Below are 20,489 nucleotides of genomic sequence, written 5' to 3' on the forward strand. Positions count from 1 at the left end.
TACTACTCTTGGATTTCGTGAAAGCTTATGACAGGGTGGACTAGGATTTCCTAGAGGGCACCATGGTGAGGTTGGGTTTCCTCCAGATTTGGATTCGCGGGATCTTCGCACTTTACAGATCAGCCACCAATAGGGTTCTCATAGGCGGAAGGCGAGAGGAGTTTCGGCTGGAGAGATCGGTTCAACAAGGCTGCCCCCTAGCCCCATACTTGTTTCTACTCTTTGCAGAGGCGATGTCCCACTTCCTCAGGTCATGTGTGAGCGCATTACGCGGCCTCCGACTTCCAGTGAGAGAGGAGACTAAGTTGTTAGACTCAAAGTATGCAGATGATACAGCTCTCTACATAGAGGACGATGAGTTGATGCTAGAGAGAGTGAGGCTGGCTCTTGACGTGTTTTGTTTTGCAACAAGAGCGAAAATCAACTAGCAAAAGTCAATTGGTTCCCTCACAGACCCCGACTCTAGCACGGAGTGGGGCGTCCACCTGGGATTTAGATGGATAAGAGGGCAGACCGTCTGGTACCTAGGGTTCCAGGTGGGACTCGACATCACTCCTGCCCAACAGTTTCTTCTTGTCCTTGATTCTATTCGGAGGAAACTGACCTACTGGAGCATGGCTCGCCTCTTACTAGTCGGCCGAGACCAGGTGGTTAACTAGGTCCTCCTAGCAACGGCCTAGTACATCGCCTCGTGTTGGTGCTTCTCCTTATCCTGCGTATTGTGGCTTCGCCGCCTAGTGCGGAATTTCCTTTGGTCAAGGTCAAATGGCTCTAGGGATTCCAGGGGCAAGGTGATGTGGGCGGCCATCATACGGCATCGGTCAGAGGGAGGGCTTGGGATCATAGACCCAGAGTATCAAAGTATGGTCCTCTTGGGCAAGCTAGTTGTCCCCGGCCTCACACGAGACGGGCAGACTTGGAAGGTCTTATTGCAGGAGGGTCTTTAGGAATGTAGACCGAGGCTTGGCAGTGAGTGGAGGTTGTCCCTGAGATGGATCTTTATGTTAGCCCAGATCACCCCCCCCCAAGATTACCTTTCCTACGTAGCTTACTCCCCGTGTGGCAGGGCCTCCATAAGGCCCTAATCCAAAGATCCCCAAGCTGCCAGTAGAAGATAGACCGTGAGCCGGTGATCTAGAACCCCCAGGTCAAAGATCGGGAGGGGCACAGATTGGCAAGCACCCCCACATCCAGTGGGCTGGTTGGGAGGCCGGTCCGGCTCGTACCATGATGACATGGCGGGAGGTGTACAGGATGGCAGACGAGGAGGTGTTGCAGAGAGTATTAGGCTGCCAAAGAGGAGTGGAGTTGAGGAGAAGGAAGATAGACACAACAATACCTTTGGAGTGCTTGCTCCCCCAATACGAGAGCCGATTGAACCCGAGGAGTTATAGGGCCCTAGGTTTTCACCAATAGGCATCCCCCTATAGGTGGCAGGTAGAGTGGGCGGCGCTCCGTAGGGGACTTTCTTCGCCGCTCAAGAGGTGGGGCATCTGGCCCTTGACAGAGGGTAGCAGGATGAGGGGATAGCCGCCCTTTCGTAGAGGAGGATTCGGGTGGTGGGCCTTCAGCGGAATACATGGCGACTAGACCCCTATGTTTTCCGGATGGAGCTCAAGGAGTAGCGCCTTTAGATCTAGAAGGGGAGAGGCCACTTGATGAGCTAGAGTGGGATCCAGGAGAGTGGCTATGGCCGGCCACTGCAGTCGCCAAGAAGCCACCTAGGTTCCTGGAGTACACTGCCAGGATTGGCAAACACGTACTAATGCAAGAGGATATATATTGGACGCCGTCACGTACCAAGCACTAGGTGGAGCACAACATCACGAAGCCTTTTTGACGGACCTTCTAGCGCCGCCTATGGGGTAGTTGGAGGCCGACAAGGGTGTGGTACTTCTTATGGCTGCTAGCACATGGAGGCTTGGCGATGGAAAGTTGGCTATCCCAGATGTAGAAGGAGGGAGGTTGCAAGCACTGCACACAGCAACCTCTAGAAACCCCAAAGCACTGCCTTTGGTCGTGTGAGGAGCCGCAGCTCATGTGGAGAGGAGCATGCCGCATCCTTCGCCGTATATCACCCAAGCTTGGATATATGTCATGGGGAGCTTTCTGCTGACACGCAGTCAGCCAGGGCCGTCACCTTCTGTATGAGGCCGGGATGCAAGATACGATATTCATTATCGAGACAGGGTCGTGTGCAGTGGTCGATTTGGAGGCTCTACCCATCCGCCAGGTACTACAGTCCATAGCAGACCACTTGGAGGTATAGGAGATCATAGGGATTCTTAATGGCTGGCATATCTTGAAGGATGTCAAGAGGCTTTCCGTGAAGAGAGACTTTCAGCACACGCAACCTTAGCAGAGCTTTGAACCTCCATCATCCACTCCCTCCACGCCGATGGGATCAGGTGTAGGGCGAGTGTAGGGCTCGTCACGAGCTCCGTTGTCATTTCATGTGCACTTGGGGCGGCAAGGACCTGTTTTTCGTGATGCAGGTAGGCAGCCCCAGATGGCAATACATCCCCCTCTCCATGGCTTCTTGCCCCCATCCCCCCCCCAAACCGCCTTGAGAGGCTTGTATACATTATGTATTTGTAACTTTGCATTAGCTCCAGCTAGTTTGTTGAGCATAAGCACTCCGTTGTAATCAGTCTTTGGAGTAATATAATCAGCCACATTTTATTTGGAAAAAAAAAAAAAGATGAAATCAAACTTAACTTGCATTGCTGCCATCCAATGCACACTATGTTGTGCATACAAGCTTGCCTTCTAGTATGACCAGTAATAGGAGCATCCAATGACTATCTTTCATAGTCTCCAAATACCATCTAGGAAGTTGTTAGCCTCCTAACTGTGTACAAGCTCTTGCTAAATTTCAAATTCAGCACCTTGCTGAATATTCAAATAAGCCATGGGCTGATTTTCTGCATTACCAAACGGAGCAGCTAGCTGAACATTAAGTTCCCTTGCTGAAGCTCCAGCTGCATCACTGAAAGAAATGGGCAGCAACCCTTCAAATACATCATTGGCAGCCTAATGTGTCAAAACGGGCAAGGGATAATTCTGATTTTTCATCAAAAAGCACATCCCTACTAACAAATATCTTTTTAGAGACAGGATCATATAATCTATATCCTTTGCTCTCATTGCTATACCCCAAAAAAATGTATTTAACAACCTTGTTATCCAACTTCTTCGTGAGTACCTTGGGAATGTGTGCATATGCAAGACACCCAAAAGTACAAAAATGCCCAACAAAAGGTTTCTGGTTGTTCCAAGCCTCAAAAGGCATGAAATTCTTTGATGCCTTGGTGGGGCACCGATTCAAGGCATGGCAAGCACACATAACTACTTCCATCCAAAAGCTGTGTGGCAAGCTCTTTGCTTTCAACATACATCTGGCCATCTCCATGAGTAATCGATTCTTCCTCTTTGCAACCCCGTTTTGCTGTGGAGTATAAGCAGTAGTGTACTGATGAACAATGCCCTTCTGCTTCAAAAAAGAATTCAGCATAGAGAATATGTTTTTCCCCCCTCGGTCCGAACGGAGTCTTCACCCTCAGCTAGATTGATTTTCAGCAAGTGCAACAAAAGCCAAAAATGCATTATATACTTCTGACTTTTTCACTATAGAGTAAACCCAACAGAAATAAGTGAAGTCATCAATGAAAGTGACAAAATAGTAACAATCACCCAATGACTTTGTCTGCATAGGGCCACATACATTTGAGTGCACAATCTGTAACCTAGCAGTTGCTCTAAAAGCAACATCACGGGGAAACGTAAAACAATGCATTTTTCCCAAAATACATCCCTCGCATATGTGTTCAAGAGGTCTCTCCAAGAGAGGTAAACCATCAATCATCCGTGTATGCTCTATAAGCATCAAGCTACCATAGTTTACATGCCCCATGCAAGCATACCATAACTCCACCTGTGACATAGGTAGAGTAAGAGTGGATGCTAGATAGATTGACTGATCAATTGAAAAAGCATCAACTCATCTAACCCATGACATAGAGTGCCAATCAAAACCAACATGTGTTTCTTATCTCTCACCATGCATCCATCATCATCAAAGGTGACCTACAAACCACACCTTGGCAAAGAAAAATAGATATCACATTCTTCTTTATGCCTGGCACAAACAAGGCATCCTACAAGCAGAGAATAGAGCCATCAATGGCTGTCAACACAATCTCTTCAATACCTCTAACAGGGTATGATGGATTGTTAGCACACTATACAAACTTGCCAACCTGGGCTACAATAACAGAAGCAAACAAATCTTTGCGAGATGTGATGTGCCTAGAAGCACTACTAAAAAAAAACCATGTGCTCGCATCATCAGTAGAGCTAAATGCTCTATCAACCCAAGAAGAATCATAACTGCATGTGTAAAAACAATAGTCCTTGTCTGCAACAAAGAACGCGAGCTCAATACCAGTAGCAGGTGCATTAGAAACAGACATCTCTGACTCCTTCTCCTTGGCTATGCACTTTCTACATTCAGTGATGTAGTGTCCTGGCTTCTTACAATAGTGGCACTTGCCCTTCTTAGCTTGCGCACCCCCTATTTCTTGATGCCCTGTGAAATACCTAAAGTCCTAGAGCTCTAGGGAGCATTCTTTGCTTGGCTGCCCTTGCCCTTCTGCCTTGCCATAAAAGCCTGCTCAGAGACTATAATATCCACACCATTGTTCTTTCATGTCTGCTCTTCCTCTAAGAGCAAACTAACCAACTAAAGGAAAGTAAGTGGCTGTGAGAAAATCTTCATGTTGAGGTTCAAGGCCGTGTGAAAGGCCAAGTACGAGGGGGCAGTAATGAATTCAAGGTAGTAGATATCAACTACGCATCTAAGTAATACTCATCTACATTCATAAGCTGCTCATGCAAGTCGTGAATTTATTAAGATGATCTTGCATAGAATCACCCTCATCCGTCTTCACTGTCTCAAGCTCTTTTTTCAAGAAAGAGATGTGTGTCTCATTCTTTCCAGCAAACATCTACTCTAAGGTCAACCATGCTTCTCGTGAAAAAGCTGTAGACCGAATGTGAGGGATGATAGACCGCTGAACTACCAATGCAATCAGCGACAAAGCCTGTGCATCCCGTGTATCCCATGCCTTTTGTGCTGCTAATCTTTGGGGAAGTGGCTGAGTTGGAGCAAGCTGTACAGGCTGAGTTGCCCTTTGTCCACGTCCTCCTAGAGGAATAGCAAGAGACACACCTTTGGGCCTAACGTCCTCACCGCTGACATAATCCCAAAGATTCTTTGTAATCAATACATTCTTCATCATAAAGGACCAAAGGGAATAGTTGTTACCATCCAACCTATCCTCCTTGGATACGTATGTAAGTACATCACCTCCCTAATTTGCGATGATAAATGTTGCTGATGAGAGAGCAAAAGAGCAATTTCTCTTGCTGGACCAACTTGGAAATCTTAGAATTTCCAGAAATTACAGCAAGTACTTTGCTATAATTAGCAAATTTAATCACACTCTGTCAAAACTATCTGAAATGCATGCTGCCCAAGGTGCAATAAATGCTCAGCAGCACTAAAAATGCAAAAGCCCCGAAATTTCATGTCCCAAAATGCACGAAATCAGTCTATTTCAGACTGTCACAGAGTACATGTGTCAATCATACTGCAAAAGCCCCAAATGTCTGGCCCAAAATGCGCAAAATCTCCGCAGTAATTGTGTCCCAGATACGTACTGGAACTACGAATGCCTACCCAGGCAACAATCCCCTTCCAGAGAAATAAATTTGAATTAAAAAATTAATAAATTTTCCCTTTTTACATCTGATATAGTCAGTACAGAGCTTAACCAGGTGGACGAACCTGGTGGTGGCGTTGGCAGCTAAGCTGACTACTGAAAGAGGCGGCTGGAGCTTTGTTGTGGTGGCAGACAAAACTGTAGTGGCAAAAACCAAGCCCAGAGAGCAGAGGTGAGTTGGAGGTGGGACGACAACTGAGCTGGACACAGCGGCATACAGGACTGCTGGAGGCGCAGCTTGTAGGAGGTCAGGGGCCACGGCGCACAAGATTGGAGCAGGCGGGCAGGGAGCTGGAGGCTAGTGGATGCATGTCTCGTCCACCTGGTGGTGGCAGTGCAGGCACAAGCGCTCCAGCCTAGGAGCAAAGGCGCTGCTCGAGGCTGTCCTGACATTGCTGATGGCAAACCTGGCACGGCTGGTGGTGGACCTGCTGCTGCAGATGGACGAACTGGAGCTCTTGGTGGCAAACTGAGCTGGACTGGCCAAGGAGCTCAGCTGGAGATGGTGGACACTGGCTGAGCTAAGCTGAGGGCCAGCTTTGATACCAAATGTGAGAGGAAGAAGAGATCGAAGCTCAGCTGAGAGCACAATTGACACTATAGAGTGTGAGAGCATGACACCCAATGCAATAATCTGAAGTGTGTGGTGCAAGTACAAAGTACAAGCCTTAAACGTTAGGGTTGTAAGAGGGTGTTCACACCCAAAGAGTGTGAAACACGATAAGTGCCTAAAACTGTGTAATATAGGCACATAAAATAAAAGAAATAAATTTGGGTGAAAAAACCTCTCATACAGAGAGTAAAAAGTGCCCACAGTGTCCTATTGAAGATCATCAACACTCCTCTATGAGAGTAGGCATGAGTCGAACCCAACAAGTCGCATAATCAACTCGCAAGACAGAAGCAAATACTAGAGTGACTAGTCCAATAACTAAACAAAATGCCAAAAATGTAAGTCTCTCATCCAAAATCCTAATCCCTCATGAATCACTATTCGAACTCAATGTTACCATCATCATCAATCATCATCACTATCATTGTGGGCTCCTCCATGCTCATGCTACTCTTTACTAACACTCTGTATCACACAATGTTTTAGTAAAGTTGGGCGTCACTTTATTTCTCAAACTTAAAAAAACTCCAGGATTTTTATTCTCAAAAATGTTTATTACTTCTAGAGATGTTTTTGAAGTTTCTAAATTGAAGAAACGTGTTTCTTTGCTGCTATTGAGTGCTTTGTGATGGTACTCCTATACAATAGCGGGGCTTTTGTTGAACAAGACCAAATGATTGGCAACGTCTTCTCTTTGAATACAGGAACTAATGACGAATGGATCAACCAACAAGACAAAGAGAAAGATGGTGGCATGTATATTTACAAAATTCATGCACAATTTTACCTTTCTGGGTTGTTAGAAAAAAAGCGCTGGAGTCAGGTTTGCAGCAGCCATTGTTTGACCTTGGAGATTGGTTTCCCCTTGTCTATGCAATAATGCTCCTGTTTCTGCTGAAGGGAAGATGAGACAGCCTCTTCGCTTTGCTAATCAAACCCCTGAATAATAATTATCCGTGGGTTTTTTTTCTGGAAGTACAATTCCAAATACATGAAAAACTGCTGGTATCTCTCAAGGGAGAATATGGAATAGAAGGACTAATGAAAGAAAGAGTCTGGCAGTTTATAGCGCACATGGGAATCCGTAGGTGGAAGAAGCTCTGATATACTGTAACCACTTTAACATCAATTTAAACTATTATCAACCATGAGGAGGGGATGGTTGTCCTGAATGCATCAACTGCATGATGAACACACACACACATGGGCAAGTAGCAGATTGACAGGCAAAGAGGGCTTGCCATACTCACTGCATACTGAGACTGAATGACACAAACATGCCTTGTACTGGTCACTGATTAGGATGGTTAGACAAACAGGGAATTAAGCATCACCTTGCACTCTGTGCTACACACTGATATGGTTTTCTCATGACAGGTCCAACGACTATACATTCAGCAGGAGAAAAACTCAACATGTAATAACCTTGAATTATGCATATGGTCACCTTGTAGCACAGAGATGTTACCAAATAGACTACAGTGAGCATCATTGTAATGATGAATGTGCTCATGAGCCTTATTATTAGCCCTGCACATAAACCAATTCATCCCAGTTGATAAAAGTAATACTTCAGGCACCTTGAGCACCATTTTCTTCTGCTCACTACAACCCTTGGACTCTCCAACACTTTACTTTTCTTCGCCCCTCTCTCTTCCATTTCTATCTCTCAACTTTGTGACCTTCCAAGCCTTTCCATTCTCTTTTTGATCCAAAGTAATCCACAAATGATGTTCTTAGATTGAATTACGTTAAATTTTGCACTTAATTTTCCCACTCACTGTCTACCCTTCATGAAGCAAAACGTATCAAGCTAATTGCACTGTGGATCTTAGAAGTCCACTTCAGAACAACACTGCTCTTTTATCCTTTAGCAATGCTGGCTCAGGACTCATTGAGACATACATGGTAAATATATCAACAACAATAAAGCATGCTACAATCTAATCAAGGATAAAGGAAGTAAGAATCAGTGGACATTACCGTGATTGACTGTTGACAACCTGCACTAAACTCTTCAGTAAGTAGAAGGTACCATGCTCTTGATGCCCTGGCAAAAGAAAGAAGCAAAGCACATGAAGCTCAAGCACTTAAATGATCCCCAATTCAGGTGAATAAGAGGGGCAAGAAAATCAAAACCTGCTCAACAAATGTGTGTGCACACGTGTGCATCTGTGCATGCACATCTGCGTGCATGTGAGAGAGAGAGAGACAGAGAGAGAGAGATTAATGTCTACCTAAGGCCAATGTGGCCTATGAGACAAAATCCAAAGCACATCCATGTCTAATGTCATCTCATCAGTAAGGTAAAGATAACATTAAAATAAGTAAGTGGCCTATGAAAGAATGCTGAGAATAATTGCACAATGGGGCTATGCTAGGTTTGAATGGACCATGTCTAGTGTTGTCCCATAGATAGAAAAGAAAAGAGAAGGAAAACCAAATCTGATAGAAATATGTACAAAAAATGTGGTGGAGATTATAGGCTACAGCTGATCTCAAGGTCTGCACATGATCTCAGCTATGATGCGGTCCCTAACTGCTCCATTGATATGCATGGTGGTGAGTCTTTGGTGTCTCATGATAATGGCTTTGATCCGGCTATAGTGTGGCCTCCTCGGACGTGGTCCTCATAGACACAGTCGTCATGCTCGACCAAGTGAAATGGCTCTATCCAATGTGACTCCATGGTGTGGAACGTAAGATGTCTAGCAAGGTGGCTCTGTCTCTGCTACGCTAGTAGTGTCAGTAGGGCTCGGTCTATGAAAAAGGTCTATCACTACTCTCTTTGTGGGTCCCTCAAGATGAGCTAGCCTTGTGTCTCGCAGTAGTGCTATGCGGCACCTCTGCAACTCCAAGAGGAAAAGACCTAGGCATCTTTGGTCCTCGTACTCCATGACATGACGAAGAAGTCCAAAACCATCACTGTCCTCATACGTCATAGTACACTGTACATCTGCATATATAGTACTCTGTCTCAAGTTCTTGGTCACAACGCTCACAAGTCCTATCCTTTGCTAGGGTATCTGTCCGTCTGCTTGTCTCCATCTGTAGCCTATGAGAGGAGGTGTCAATCTGTTCGATAGCAGCCCGTATGTTGTGGGAGAGATGGGTGTCCATATATACTAACCGAATAGTGAAACTATCATTAGAGAGACAAGTGACTCCTATAGAACTCCATCCTTGATCCTAGAGGAAGTGGTGTGTGGGTCCATGTGGTCCATGTCCTCGTTGTCTCAGTTCTTAAGATATCAACTCTATCATCTAATTCGGCTGCTCTGGTCGGCTAAGAGAAAGTGTAGAGCAGTCAAGGTTGTAATTAAAAGGTGTAAGGCAATCAATATCGAAACCATGTAGACTCATCCAAATAGTCATCTCTAAAAACCAACAATTGATCTCGCCTCCTGCTGCTAGTTGTCTAGATGAAGTTAGTGCCAATCTTGAGTATCTATGATGTGAAAGCTCCCATAATCAGTGGCAAAAGGTCACTGCCCTGAAGAGTGCTTCCATAACTATAGGTGCTGCCAATGGCTTTGCTCTGACAATGAGATGTGGGGTGGAGGGCTTACTCCTAGTGCTATCATCATAATCAATGGCCTTTCCATGCTATCCCAACCATCATAATAATCTCTCTCTACTCCAATCTGATCAATGAGTGGGTTAAGACACTTGTGGCACAAGCTGCAACCCCATACCTCTGTTCCATATAGTAGTATAGGTGTGACTAGGGTGTCAAACAACCATAGTTTGGTATGAGGCTCCTAGAATTGTATGTGAGCACATTGACTCTCGAGTGCCTCTAATGCTGCATATCCTTATGCCATACATGCTTCTGAAGCCCCGCTCAATGAAAAACGTGGGCAAGAGAAGGCAACTCCTAGATAGACATATTCCCTCACATGCTCCACTATGTCTCCCCCAAATGTGAACTAGTACATAGATCTAGTCACCCATCCTGCTAAAGTATTGAAGACCATGGTTTTGGTCTTCGCAAGACTCACTTTGAGGTCTCTATCTCTACAAAAGATGTGCAAAGCATCTAAGTAGCGTTGCAATCCCTCTAGTGAATCTGAAATGAGAACAATATCATTTGCATACAATAATGTTGGTATTAGCACCCCCACTATGCTGGCTCCAGCTCCTCCTCGGTCAATGTAATCAGATACTTCATTTATGTATAAACCAAACAATGTGGGTGAAAGCGGACATCCTTTTTTCACTCCTATGGTACTATCAATCCTCTCTGATATACATGACCTATCATTGTCTCATATAATGCATAGATATCCCAGCGTATACCCTTCGGTACTCCAATATCCTACAATAACATTTGGTCGTCCAATATCCCCCAACCTCTGCATAATACATGTATGAGACACTATAATCAAAAACTTTGCGAAAGTCTATAAAGCAGCAACAGATCCTCTTGTCTCGAGCTCGACACTCCTCAATAATGGCTGAGTGTGAGGATATGGTCCAAAATTGTATATCCGCATCTAAAACCTGCATGTCCTTGTTCTCTCTTGCCTTGCATCTAAGCCTACTCATTGAGTTCATGCTCCAATATAGATCCATATATCTTGGCCAAAGTATAGCAGATCATGATAACCCTATAGTTGCTAGGGCTCTTAATTCGTGAAATTACAATATTGTCTAACTAGCTCATAGAAAAAGCCTTCACATAGTGCTCTATTAAACATATATGCTAGTATATTGCAAGCATGTGAGAAATGTTCTCCCCCTAGTCTATCCTCATCCTGAGCCCTCCCATTTCGTAATCTATAAATTGTATTCCTAACCATTTTCTAGATAAAGAAAGACCACTTTGTTAGCTGACAGGCCTGTGGGCTGCATAGATGGCTGTCTTGGCAGGTCATAACCCATAGTCAAGCCAAGCATTTGGTGATTAAATTTGTATGGGGGACTGTCTTACATGAAATATCTTTCATGCACTCTTGCTATCCCATCCCAAAAATAGCTGATATATCTCAACTTCTACATTTGCTAAGTAGTCTCGTTTTTCCTTCCACAAAAGGCATTTGAAGAATATACTTGCTTGACGATGTGTCCGAGTGCCTAGCTCCACTTCTCTCTGTAAGCGAGATCGAGTGATTGCACTCATCATCATACCAGCTATCTTGGGGAGCACTAGAACATATGGATCTACATCAGGGCAAGGTGTATGGAAATGTATACATGGCTGATCCATGTATAGCCTCTACTAAATCCCTCGTGCATTCCCCCAACGATCTGCTCAAGTCTAACGTATGTAAACTAGTCTACAGAGAACAACTGTAGATGTGTGAGATGTCTTCTATAAAGTAGTAGTTGGGATATTTAGGGAGGCATGGTGTTTCATGTTTCATATATCTACAAGAGAGCATGAATGTCAAAATAGCATGATGTACTACTATGCCAATTGGTCTCTTAGATACCTTAAAGTTTTGGATGCTTGGCATGAACGCTAGTGAGCGTATCAAATAGTCCACAATACTTGCTCCTCCTTTGTGATTCCAACATGTCAAATTGTCAGATCCTAGCCTTTGTGGTAGACCATTAAAGATGGCTAGTCTATACGCACTTCCCAAAGCCAATAGATGTGTCCCATAGGTACACTTCTTTATCTTGGGCTCTCTTGGATAGGCCTATTTCATCTATGTCAATCTCTTTGAAAATGGCATTATCAAGAATATAAAAGCCACTCTATCTATCTCCAGTGTATGCATTGAAATATTCCACTAATAATATGCCCCCAATGCTAGCATATCTCATGATATCCTCCTAAAGTACATCAAAGGGAGAACCATCCTATGTGGCATAGGTCGAGTTTGTGGAAGGGAAGTAGCATATTGTAATACGCTACCTTTACATTGGTGTGTTTCTATGTACATGACTATGTCTATGTTTCAAAAGCTATCTTCAAAGTAACTACCGTCCAAGCGTAGGGTTCCATTACAATTTCATATTGACATCGGAAGTGTCTCATAGGCCTTGTACAGTCATGCAGTCCTATTTATCAATGATGATGACTCATCCATCTCTGTAAACAGTCCATTTTCCCTCTTTGTGAGCCTCCAATACTTTGGGCATGTGTTCTTTGCGACGTGTTTTTTGTGCTGGGGTAAAATCCTCATCCAAATAAATATTCTCACCTTCGAGGGCTCTCCTCTTAGAGAGGAAGGCCCTTTTTTTCTTTGTTCCCAAAGCAAAGAATTAAGGCCTTAGATTTAGAGTCCTCTTTCCCCACTCTCCAATCACTGACTATAGGTACATCTAAAGTCCCAATTTTATTGGCAAGTATCTTAGCATCTTCCTGTGGGCTGCTCTTCTTTTCCCATCCTACTATCTGTACATGCAAAACCTTAGCCTGTCTCCTAGCCTCTTCTTTCAAAGTACCATTCATTACTTCAGTTTTTTTCACTAATATTCCCTTCTTTTTAACTATCTCAATCCATGGGCTGGCCTCTTCTATTTGCTTCTATGTTGTGTTTGCCACTTCTATCCATGAGTGAACGTCCCTTTCACATGCCTTCACTGCCACTTTCTCTTTTTGTAGTTCTTCTTGCACATTTATTTCTTTTTTCTTAAATGTATTCAATTCTTCCCTCAATTCTAAGCTTTCAAATTTCTTCGTTCTAAAATTTCTTCATTCTTTCTTTCATTAATGGTGTGTAAGGTCTTTCCATGCCCATTAGATGCTAGGGAGATGGTCAGCCACGGACCCTATGGCCATATGTCTTGTACGTGTATTCTTAGAAGGGATCTTGAACATTGCTTCCATGGACGGTTGTGTTAGTTCTTGATCAGATTCGTCTCCCAAATATTCATTTTCCATGGTTTGATGCTTACATTTGTTTGCATTCTCCATCTCTCACACACTGTGTGAAGCCACTCAGCTTGTATTTTGTATTCATCAAATCAGAGCAATGTCTGCGATTCCTGCAAATTTTCAGGGTTTCCCTAACCCCTCACCAAATTTTGCAAGCCCAGTAATCTTTCACACACCCGAATGCCTTCACACTGTTTACAGTCACTACTGAATACAAGTTGCAGCCCCAGCTACTGCGTTACTGCATACTCCAGGACATGATGACCAAAGTCAATGCATCATTGCCTAGTCCAAGGGGTCAGTGCATCAGTACATTCACCCAGGTCTGCATTCATTTCATATTAGTCTGAGTAGATCTGCAATCTCAGTACCTTGGCATCTGCAATCTCAGTACATTTACTCAGGTCTGCATTCATGTTAGTTGGGACAGCAAGTCAGGCCAAGGTTGTCATGTCTGATGGCGTCCGATTAGTACCGTCTGATACTAGTACGGTGTTAATCGGACAATAAATCTTGGACCTATGCCCGATGCCACGTCCGATGAAAAAATTTGTATATATAAATTTAATACCTAAACTAAATGTTGGGACTCAAAGTAATACGCTTTTAACATTTAGAGACTTTATACTAAAGTTTACATATTAAGAGCTTGAGGATAGAGAGGATGGCCGATGGAGAGCTTGAAAGTGGAGGCAAGGTGGAGATATGATGGAGAGATTGAAGGAGTGGGGTTAGAGAGCTTGAGGAGAGAGAGTTTGAGAATAGAGGGCTTAAAAGTTGAGCTTGAAATTTGAATTTGAAATTAGAGATGGAAAGAGAGGGAGAGAATATATTGCTAGAAGGGAGACAGGGGTTGGTGGGGGGGAGGAGGGGGGGGGGGGGGGGGGGGAGAGAGAGAGAGAGAGAGAAGAGATTTGGGGTATGTACAAGTGTGTTGTGGAGAGAAAGCCTAAACACCACCTACAATTTACCCCAAAAGTGACCCCAAATGGTCACAAATAGGCACTTGAAAGAGTCGGACAGTTTCCATCACACGTGTCATACCGCACAGGACGGATTGGACAAGTTGACCTGTCCGTCGGATGTGGACAACTAGGCATCAATCTTCTGAGCACATTTACGTCAATAGGCATAGCACAACAGTCACTTCTGTGTGTTTCATTCAATACTCCTACCTCAATACATTCATTGCATTCACTACAGAGAGAGCATACATTGCTTCTCACCATAGGTACTCCTCATGACAGGTACATCCCTATGTCAGTACATTGCTCACGAAAGATACTCCTCACACCAGGTATGTTCGTGCTCACGACAGGTACTCCTGACGCCAGGTCTGCCTCATGCCAGCTACATTCCTACTCACAATAGGTGCTCCTCATGACAAGTTTGCTTCCAAAGCACTCCGCATGACAATGGCCTATGAGACAAAATCCAGAGAGAGAGAGAGATTAACATGTACATAAGGCCAATGTGGCCTATGAGACAAAATCTAGAATATATCCATGTCTAATGTCATCTCATCAGTAAGGTGAAGAGAACATTGAAAGTAAGTGGCCTATGAAACAATGCTGAGAATAACTATATGATAGGACTATGGTACACTAGAACCATGTCTAGTACTGTCCCATCGGTAGAAAGAAAAGAAAAAAGAACCTAATCTGATGGAACTATTCATAGAAACTGTGATGGAGACTATGTTGTAGCTGATCTCAATATTTGCACATGATCTCAGCCATGATGCAATCCCTTAACTGCTCCATTGATATGCCTGGTGGTGAGTCTTCTAAGTCTCATGATAATGGCTCTGATCAAGTTGTGGTGCGGCCTCCTGGAACGTGGTCTTGTTATATAGGGTCGTCATGCTCGACAAAGTGAAATGGCTCTATCCAATGTGATTCCATAGCGTGGAATGGGAGGCGTTCGGTAGGGTGGCTTCGTCTCTATTAGCCTCTAGGCTAGTACTGTTAATAGGGTTTGATCTGTGAAAAAAGTTTGTCACTGTTGTTTGTGTGGATCCCTCTGGGTGAGCTGGCCTCATGTCTCACAATAGTGTTGTGCAGCGTGGCTCGATCTCCTAAAGGAAAGGACCTAGGCATCTCTAGTCCTTATAGTCCATAACACAACAAAGAGGTCCACTGAAAACAGCAAATTTCCCCTCCCCCCACCTCCTTGCCATCGCCCCCCCCCCCCCCCCGGTAACGCAGTAGCATGTTAGGAAGGTTCCCGCCAAGGACGCACAATGAAAACCTCTGGTGAGATGCCGGTGCATTCTGCGAGTGCCCCCGAGTCAAACACCTTGCGCATCATCCTCTCTGAGGAACAGCTCTCAGCCGTCCGTGCCACAAAGCTGGAGTTCAAAGAAACAACAATCTTTGGTCAAGTCGTTGGACACTCCCCATCGAGGGCTCAGTTGCGGGATTGGCTCCACTCCACACTGCGCATTGGCACATCGCAAATCGTGGAGGCAGTCCTCATGGGCCGAGGGATCTTCATGGTTCGGCTCACCTCCGCGGATGCAGCTCGTGAGTTAGTGGAGAGCTTGCCCTATGCCTCCACGAAAGAGTTCATCTACATGGTTCCCTGATATAACAGCTTTACAGTGGAGACATTCACGCTCCACAATAGATTTCTCAGACACCAAGTCACTCTACTTTTCCCCGGATTGGCGGTAGATCACCGCCAGTTGTGGAGGACTTCGGACGGCTCTTCAGCACAGTTCTTCTTGCCTCCTTCGCGGATGCAGTGTCAGCTTGCAGGAGTCCCGAAGGTACGAGTGGCCATGAAAGACACAGAGTATACCCAAGTTCCTGGAGATTGAGGCAGGAGGTCACTCCTTAAGGCAACAGGTCATTGTGACTGGACAATCAGGGCAGTGCCTTCACTGCCACCACTTTGGACACCAGGCAGTAGATTGCACGCGTTTCGGAGCCAAGGCAGCTCCGCCGACAGGCTCGCAAGTGGACACTGACGGCTTCACACCGGTCCAAAGACGATAGAGAGGGAGACGGCAAGGGGGGCCACAGCCAACGCCTCGGTCGCAGCCTCGACAACAGGGTGTGGGAGGGCAAGCGACACCCCCTCCACAGAGCACTCTGCAGCCCCTCCTACCCATCCCACCTGGGAGGAACGCAATCCCCCATAGCCACCACCCGCGCCACAAACTACCCCACCTGAGATCCCACAACCCCTACACCCACCCTCCCCCATCTCCTAGGCTCCCCCCGCTGACCCTGGCCCACAGCCCCCCCCTTCCAGGGCCACTAGCCCCCCCAACACTAGCCACATACTTCCGACCATCCCACCATCCCTTGACCCTCTCCCCCCCCACCATCTCCCCTACCGAGCACCCCCCCTGAACCGCACCCGTTTCAGGTGATCTCCCATAAACCCACTCTCACTCCTCCCACAGGAAGTGATGAGCCACACACGCCTACATCCTCCTTGCACCAGCAATCTTCCCCCTCCCACACAACCACCAACTCATCTGCCCCTGCCGCCCGTCACACCTTCCCAAGACAAGCACAGTTGTTGCCACAGGAGTTCTTCCACAATGGCCCATGGTCTTACTTGAGAGTTGCGGAGCGCGGAGTGTTCGCACTACCTCTAGAGGTGGAGATCTTCGTGGTTCGCAAGTCGAGGGGCAAGGTCCATCTACTAGCACCACCGAATGGACCAAACTACTTTTTCTTTCAGTCCTCTCACTCAAGGGATTGGACGACGACACAGATAGAGGACGAGTTGAAGAGTCAGGTGGCGGACTACATCTTAGAGTGGATGGGAGAAGAAGAACCAGCACTGTTTGCACAGCAGTGGCCTGGTTGCATGATGGCCATTAACTGGTGGACTGGTGCCGAGGTTCCACACTTGAATATTATCTTTCAAGCCCCTCCACAATGAAGGGCTCCGAGGGATGTGATCGAGTGACCCCTAGCACAGGCGGCCCGTTAGTACCAGTGTACGGAGTCACAACTCTTAGCATGGCTGATAGATGCATTGATAGTACCACCTAGAGCATCTATCACCCCTATGGTCCGGCCGAGGGCCACCATGGGGGACTGGAGTTCACCGTCCAGACCTGCGGCAAAGCTTACTTCCATGCCCCATAGATTCTCATCCTCATGAGTAGTCTCCACACCGAACAGATGCCTGTTCTATCAGTCGCAGGTTTCCCCATAAGCTTACACATTGCATCCTGGAATCTGAAAAGTCTCCACTACAGTGGGGCACATGGTTCTAGAAAGTTGATTGTTCGGTAGGAGCTGCAGCCTGCCCTTGCTGGACGGATTGACATTTTACTTCTACAGGAGCACAAGCTCACTCCCTCCCAGGCCAAGCGGGTAGGGAAGGTACTCCCGGGCAGCTTGTACACTTACTGGGAGCACGCCATAGGTGCCCACAGCAAGAATGGAGGCGTATGCACCTCTAATGGCCCGAGTCTCACCGCCTGTGTACGACACCACGGGACGATAGTGGCAAGGGGGGTTCTATGGATCAAACTGGATATTGGGGACTCGTGCCTTGGGGTCCTCAATGTCTATGCCCCTACATAGGTTAGGGCACGCAGCAAGTTCTGGGTGGAGATCGCGGATGGACTCCCAGAGGTGGAATCCTATATCGTTGGAGGAGACTTCAACAACCTGGAGGCTTTGGAGGACTAGCAGGGTAGAGGCAGAAAAACTACCAGGGCATGGCCGAGGAGGAGCAGGAGGCATGGGAGGTATTTCTATTGGCAGTAGGTACACGCGATGCCTGGAGAGACCCTCCCTTCCACAGGAGGGAGAGGTCGCTGGACTTCCCCTGGGGATACAGGCGGTTAGGTGGAGTCCTGCACGAGCAATTGGACAGATTTTATGTGGGGGAGTGGGGAGGCTCTCGTGGAGGCCAGATTGAGCAGTTGGCAAGCAGTACGTTGTCCGATCATTGCCCTATTCTCCTCACACTTGATCCCCCAGTATCCACCCTAGACACACGATCATTGTCCGCTTCTCTGGACACTAGATCCCCCAGCATCTACCCTAGATACTGGATCCTGTCAAATCCCTAACTTGATCTATAGGAGGGAGGAGGTGACAAGACAGATAGAGCAGCTCTGAACTAGGGAGTGGAGCAGGAGGAACCGGATGGCAGAGGAGGTTGCAAAGCTCCTAGCGGAGTCAAGCACAATCTGCCAAGAAGCAGCCATATAGGCCAGGCAGCAAAGTTGGGAGGAGGAGAGAGCACTCCGGCAGGACCTTGCAGCCACGCAGAGATTACTACAAGAGGCACCAACGGATCCCATCCTCCACATACAGGAGATGTGAGTGCGAGCAGTCATTGTTGGCCTAGAGGACAGGCGCTCAGAGTTCTCTTTCCACACCTCAGCAGCTTTTTGGGCGCGGAAGGGGAACAAGATGTGTAGGGAGTTTTTCCACGTGCACCAGCCTTGCACCTCAAGAGAGCAGATATGCAGCCTTCAAAATCAGTATGGGAGGACTCGTTCTAGCCCAGATGAGGTGATGGAGATTGCCACTTACTACTACAGACGCCTTTTCCAACAAGAGACAACCTCAACTAGAGGACAACGATGTAGGCAGCAGGTCAAGGATCACATCCCGTCCCTCGTCACAGAGGAGATGGGACACTCTCTCCTAGCCCCCTTCAAAGGCTTTCCATATAGAGGACATGCAGAAATGCTCAGGAGAGGATGGCCTTTCTAAGGCCTTCTTTACTACCTACTGAGAAGTGGTGAAGGACTCCCTACTGATGGCCTTCCAGGAGATTTTCACTTCAGACAGATGCCAGGGAGGCTTTCGGCAGTCCTTATCAGTCTTCTCCCCAAAGGGGGAGACCGATTGGAGCTTTCCTAGTGGAGACCGATCACCTTATTGTCAGTGGCCTATAAGGCACTGTCAAAGATAATTGGTGGGCGACTTCGCCCCGTGCTACCAAACATCATCCATGGCACACAGACAAGCTTTATCCAAAATAGGAGTATCCTAGGCAATGTATTCACCTTCTTTGAGGTGACAGAGTTGGCGAGTCAGCTCAGCACAGTGGGCAGAGACTGGCCGTATTACTCTTGGATTTCGAGAAAGCTTATGACAGGGTGGACTGGGATTTCCTAGAGGGAACCATGGTGAAGTTGGGTTTTCCCCAAGCTTGGATTCGCGGGGTCGCTGCACTTTACAGATCAGCCACCAGCAAGGTTCTCATAGGTAGTAGGCAAGAGGAGGAGTTTCAGCTGGAGAGATCAGTCCGGCAAGGCTGCCCCCTGGCCCCGTACCTGTTTCTACTCTTTGCAGAGACTATGTCTCACTTCCTCAGGTCCCGTGTGACCGGATTATGCGGACTCCGACTTCCAATGAGAGAGGAGACTGAGTTGCTAGACTCAGAGTATGCAAATGATACAACACTCTACATAGAGGACGATGAGTTGATGCTGGAGAGAGTGAGGTTGGCTCTTGAGGTATTTTGTTCTGCAACGGGAGCAAAAATCAACTAGCGAAAGTCGGTTGGTTTCCTCACAGACCCGGACTCTACCACGGAGTGGGGCATCCACCTAGAATTTAGATGGGTGAGCAGAGTGCAGATCGTCCGGTACCTAGGGTTCCAGGTGGGACTCAACATCATGCCCGCCCAGCAGTTTCTTCCACTCCTCGATTCTATTCGGAGGAAGCTGACCTACTGGAGCACGGCTGGTCTCTCACTAGCCAGCCGAGCCTTGGTGGTTAACCAGGTCCTCCTAGCGACAGTCTGGTACATTGCCTCATGTTACTGCTTCTCCTCGTCCTGCGGAGTGCAGCTTCGCCGCCTAGTGCCGAACTTTCTTTGGTCCGGGTCAGACGGCTCCAGGGATTCTCGGGCAAAGGTGGCGTGGGCAACCATCATATGGTATTGATCACAGGGAGGGCTTGGGATCATAGACCCAAAGTTTCAGAGTATGGCCCTCTTAGGCAACCTAGTTGTCCATGGCCTCACACCAGGAGGGCAGACCTGGAAGGTCATATTGCAAGAGGGTCTTCAAGATTATAGACCGAGGCTTGGCGGTGAGTGGAGACCGTCCCTCAGATGGATCTTCACCCCCCCCCCCCCTCCCCCAAATTACCTTTTCTACGCAACTTACTCCGCGTGTGGCAGGGCCTACGTAAGGCCCTAATCCAGAGCCCCCCAAGCTGCCACGAGGAGATAGACCATCAACAGGTAATCTGAAACCCCAAGGTCAAAGATCAGAAAGGGACACAAAGCAAGCGCCCCACATCCAGTGGGCTCGTTGGGAGGCCGG

At 46.8% G+C, this 20,489-nt stretch overlaps 1 protein-coding gene across 10 annotated transcripts in view; it reads right to left on the minus strand.

Moving 5' to 3' along the window:
- The window catches only part of LOC148016346 (uncharacterized), a 209,271-nt gene that overhangs the window by 18,795 nt on the left and 169,987 nt on the right, over positions 1-20,489 (minus strand). For 7 of the 10 annotated variants that reach the window (XR_015688091.1, XM_087664208.1, XM_087664207.1 and 4 more), the window contains exon 19: positions 8,380-8,446. Coding sequence is in view for 7 of the 10 variants with exons in the window: in XM_087664208.1 (XP_087520334.1) it covers positions 8,380-8,446 (67 nt within the window). In the remaining 3 variants the exon portion in view is untranslated. Of the gene's footprint in view, positions 1-7,183; positions 7,366-8,379; positions 8,447-20,489 lie in introns of those variants that run through there. The other 3 variants (XR_015688089.1, XR_015688090.1, XM_087664209.1) reach the window with 2 other exon arrangements.

This window comes from Lygodium microphyllum, chromosome 23, assembly GCF_053477565.2.
Source record: "Lygodium microphyllum isolate KBCC chromosome 23, Lygodium_microphyllum_v1.1.10, whole genome shotgun sequence".
Taxonomy (NCBI): Eukaryota; Viridiplantae; Streptophyta; class Polypodiopsida; order Schizaeales; family Lygodiaceae; genus Lygodium; species Lygodium microphyllum.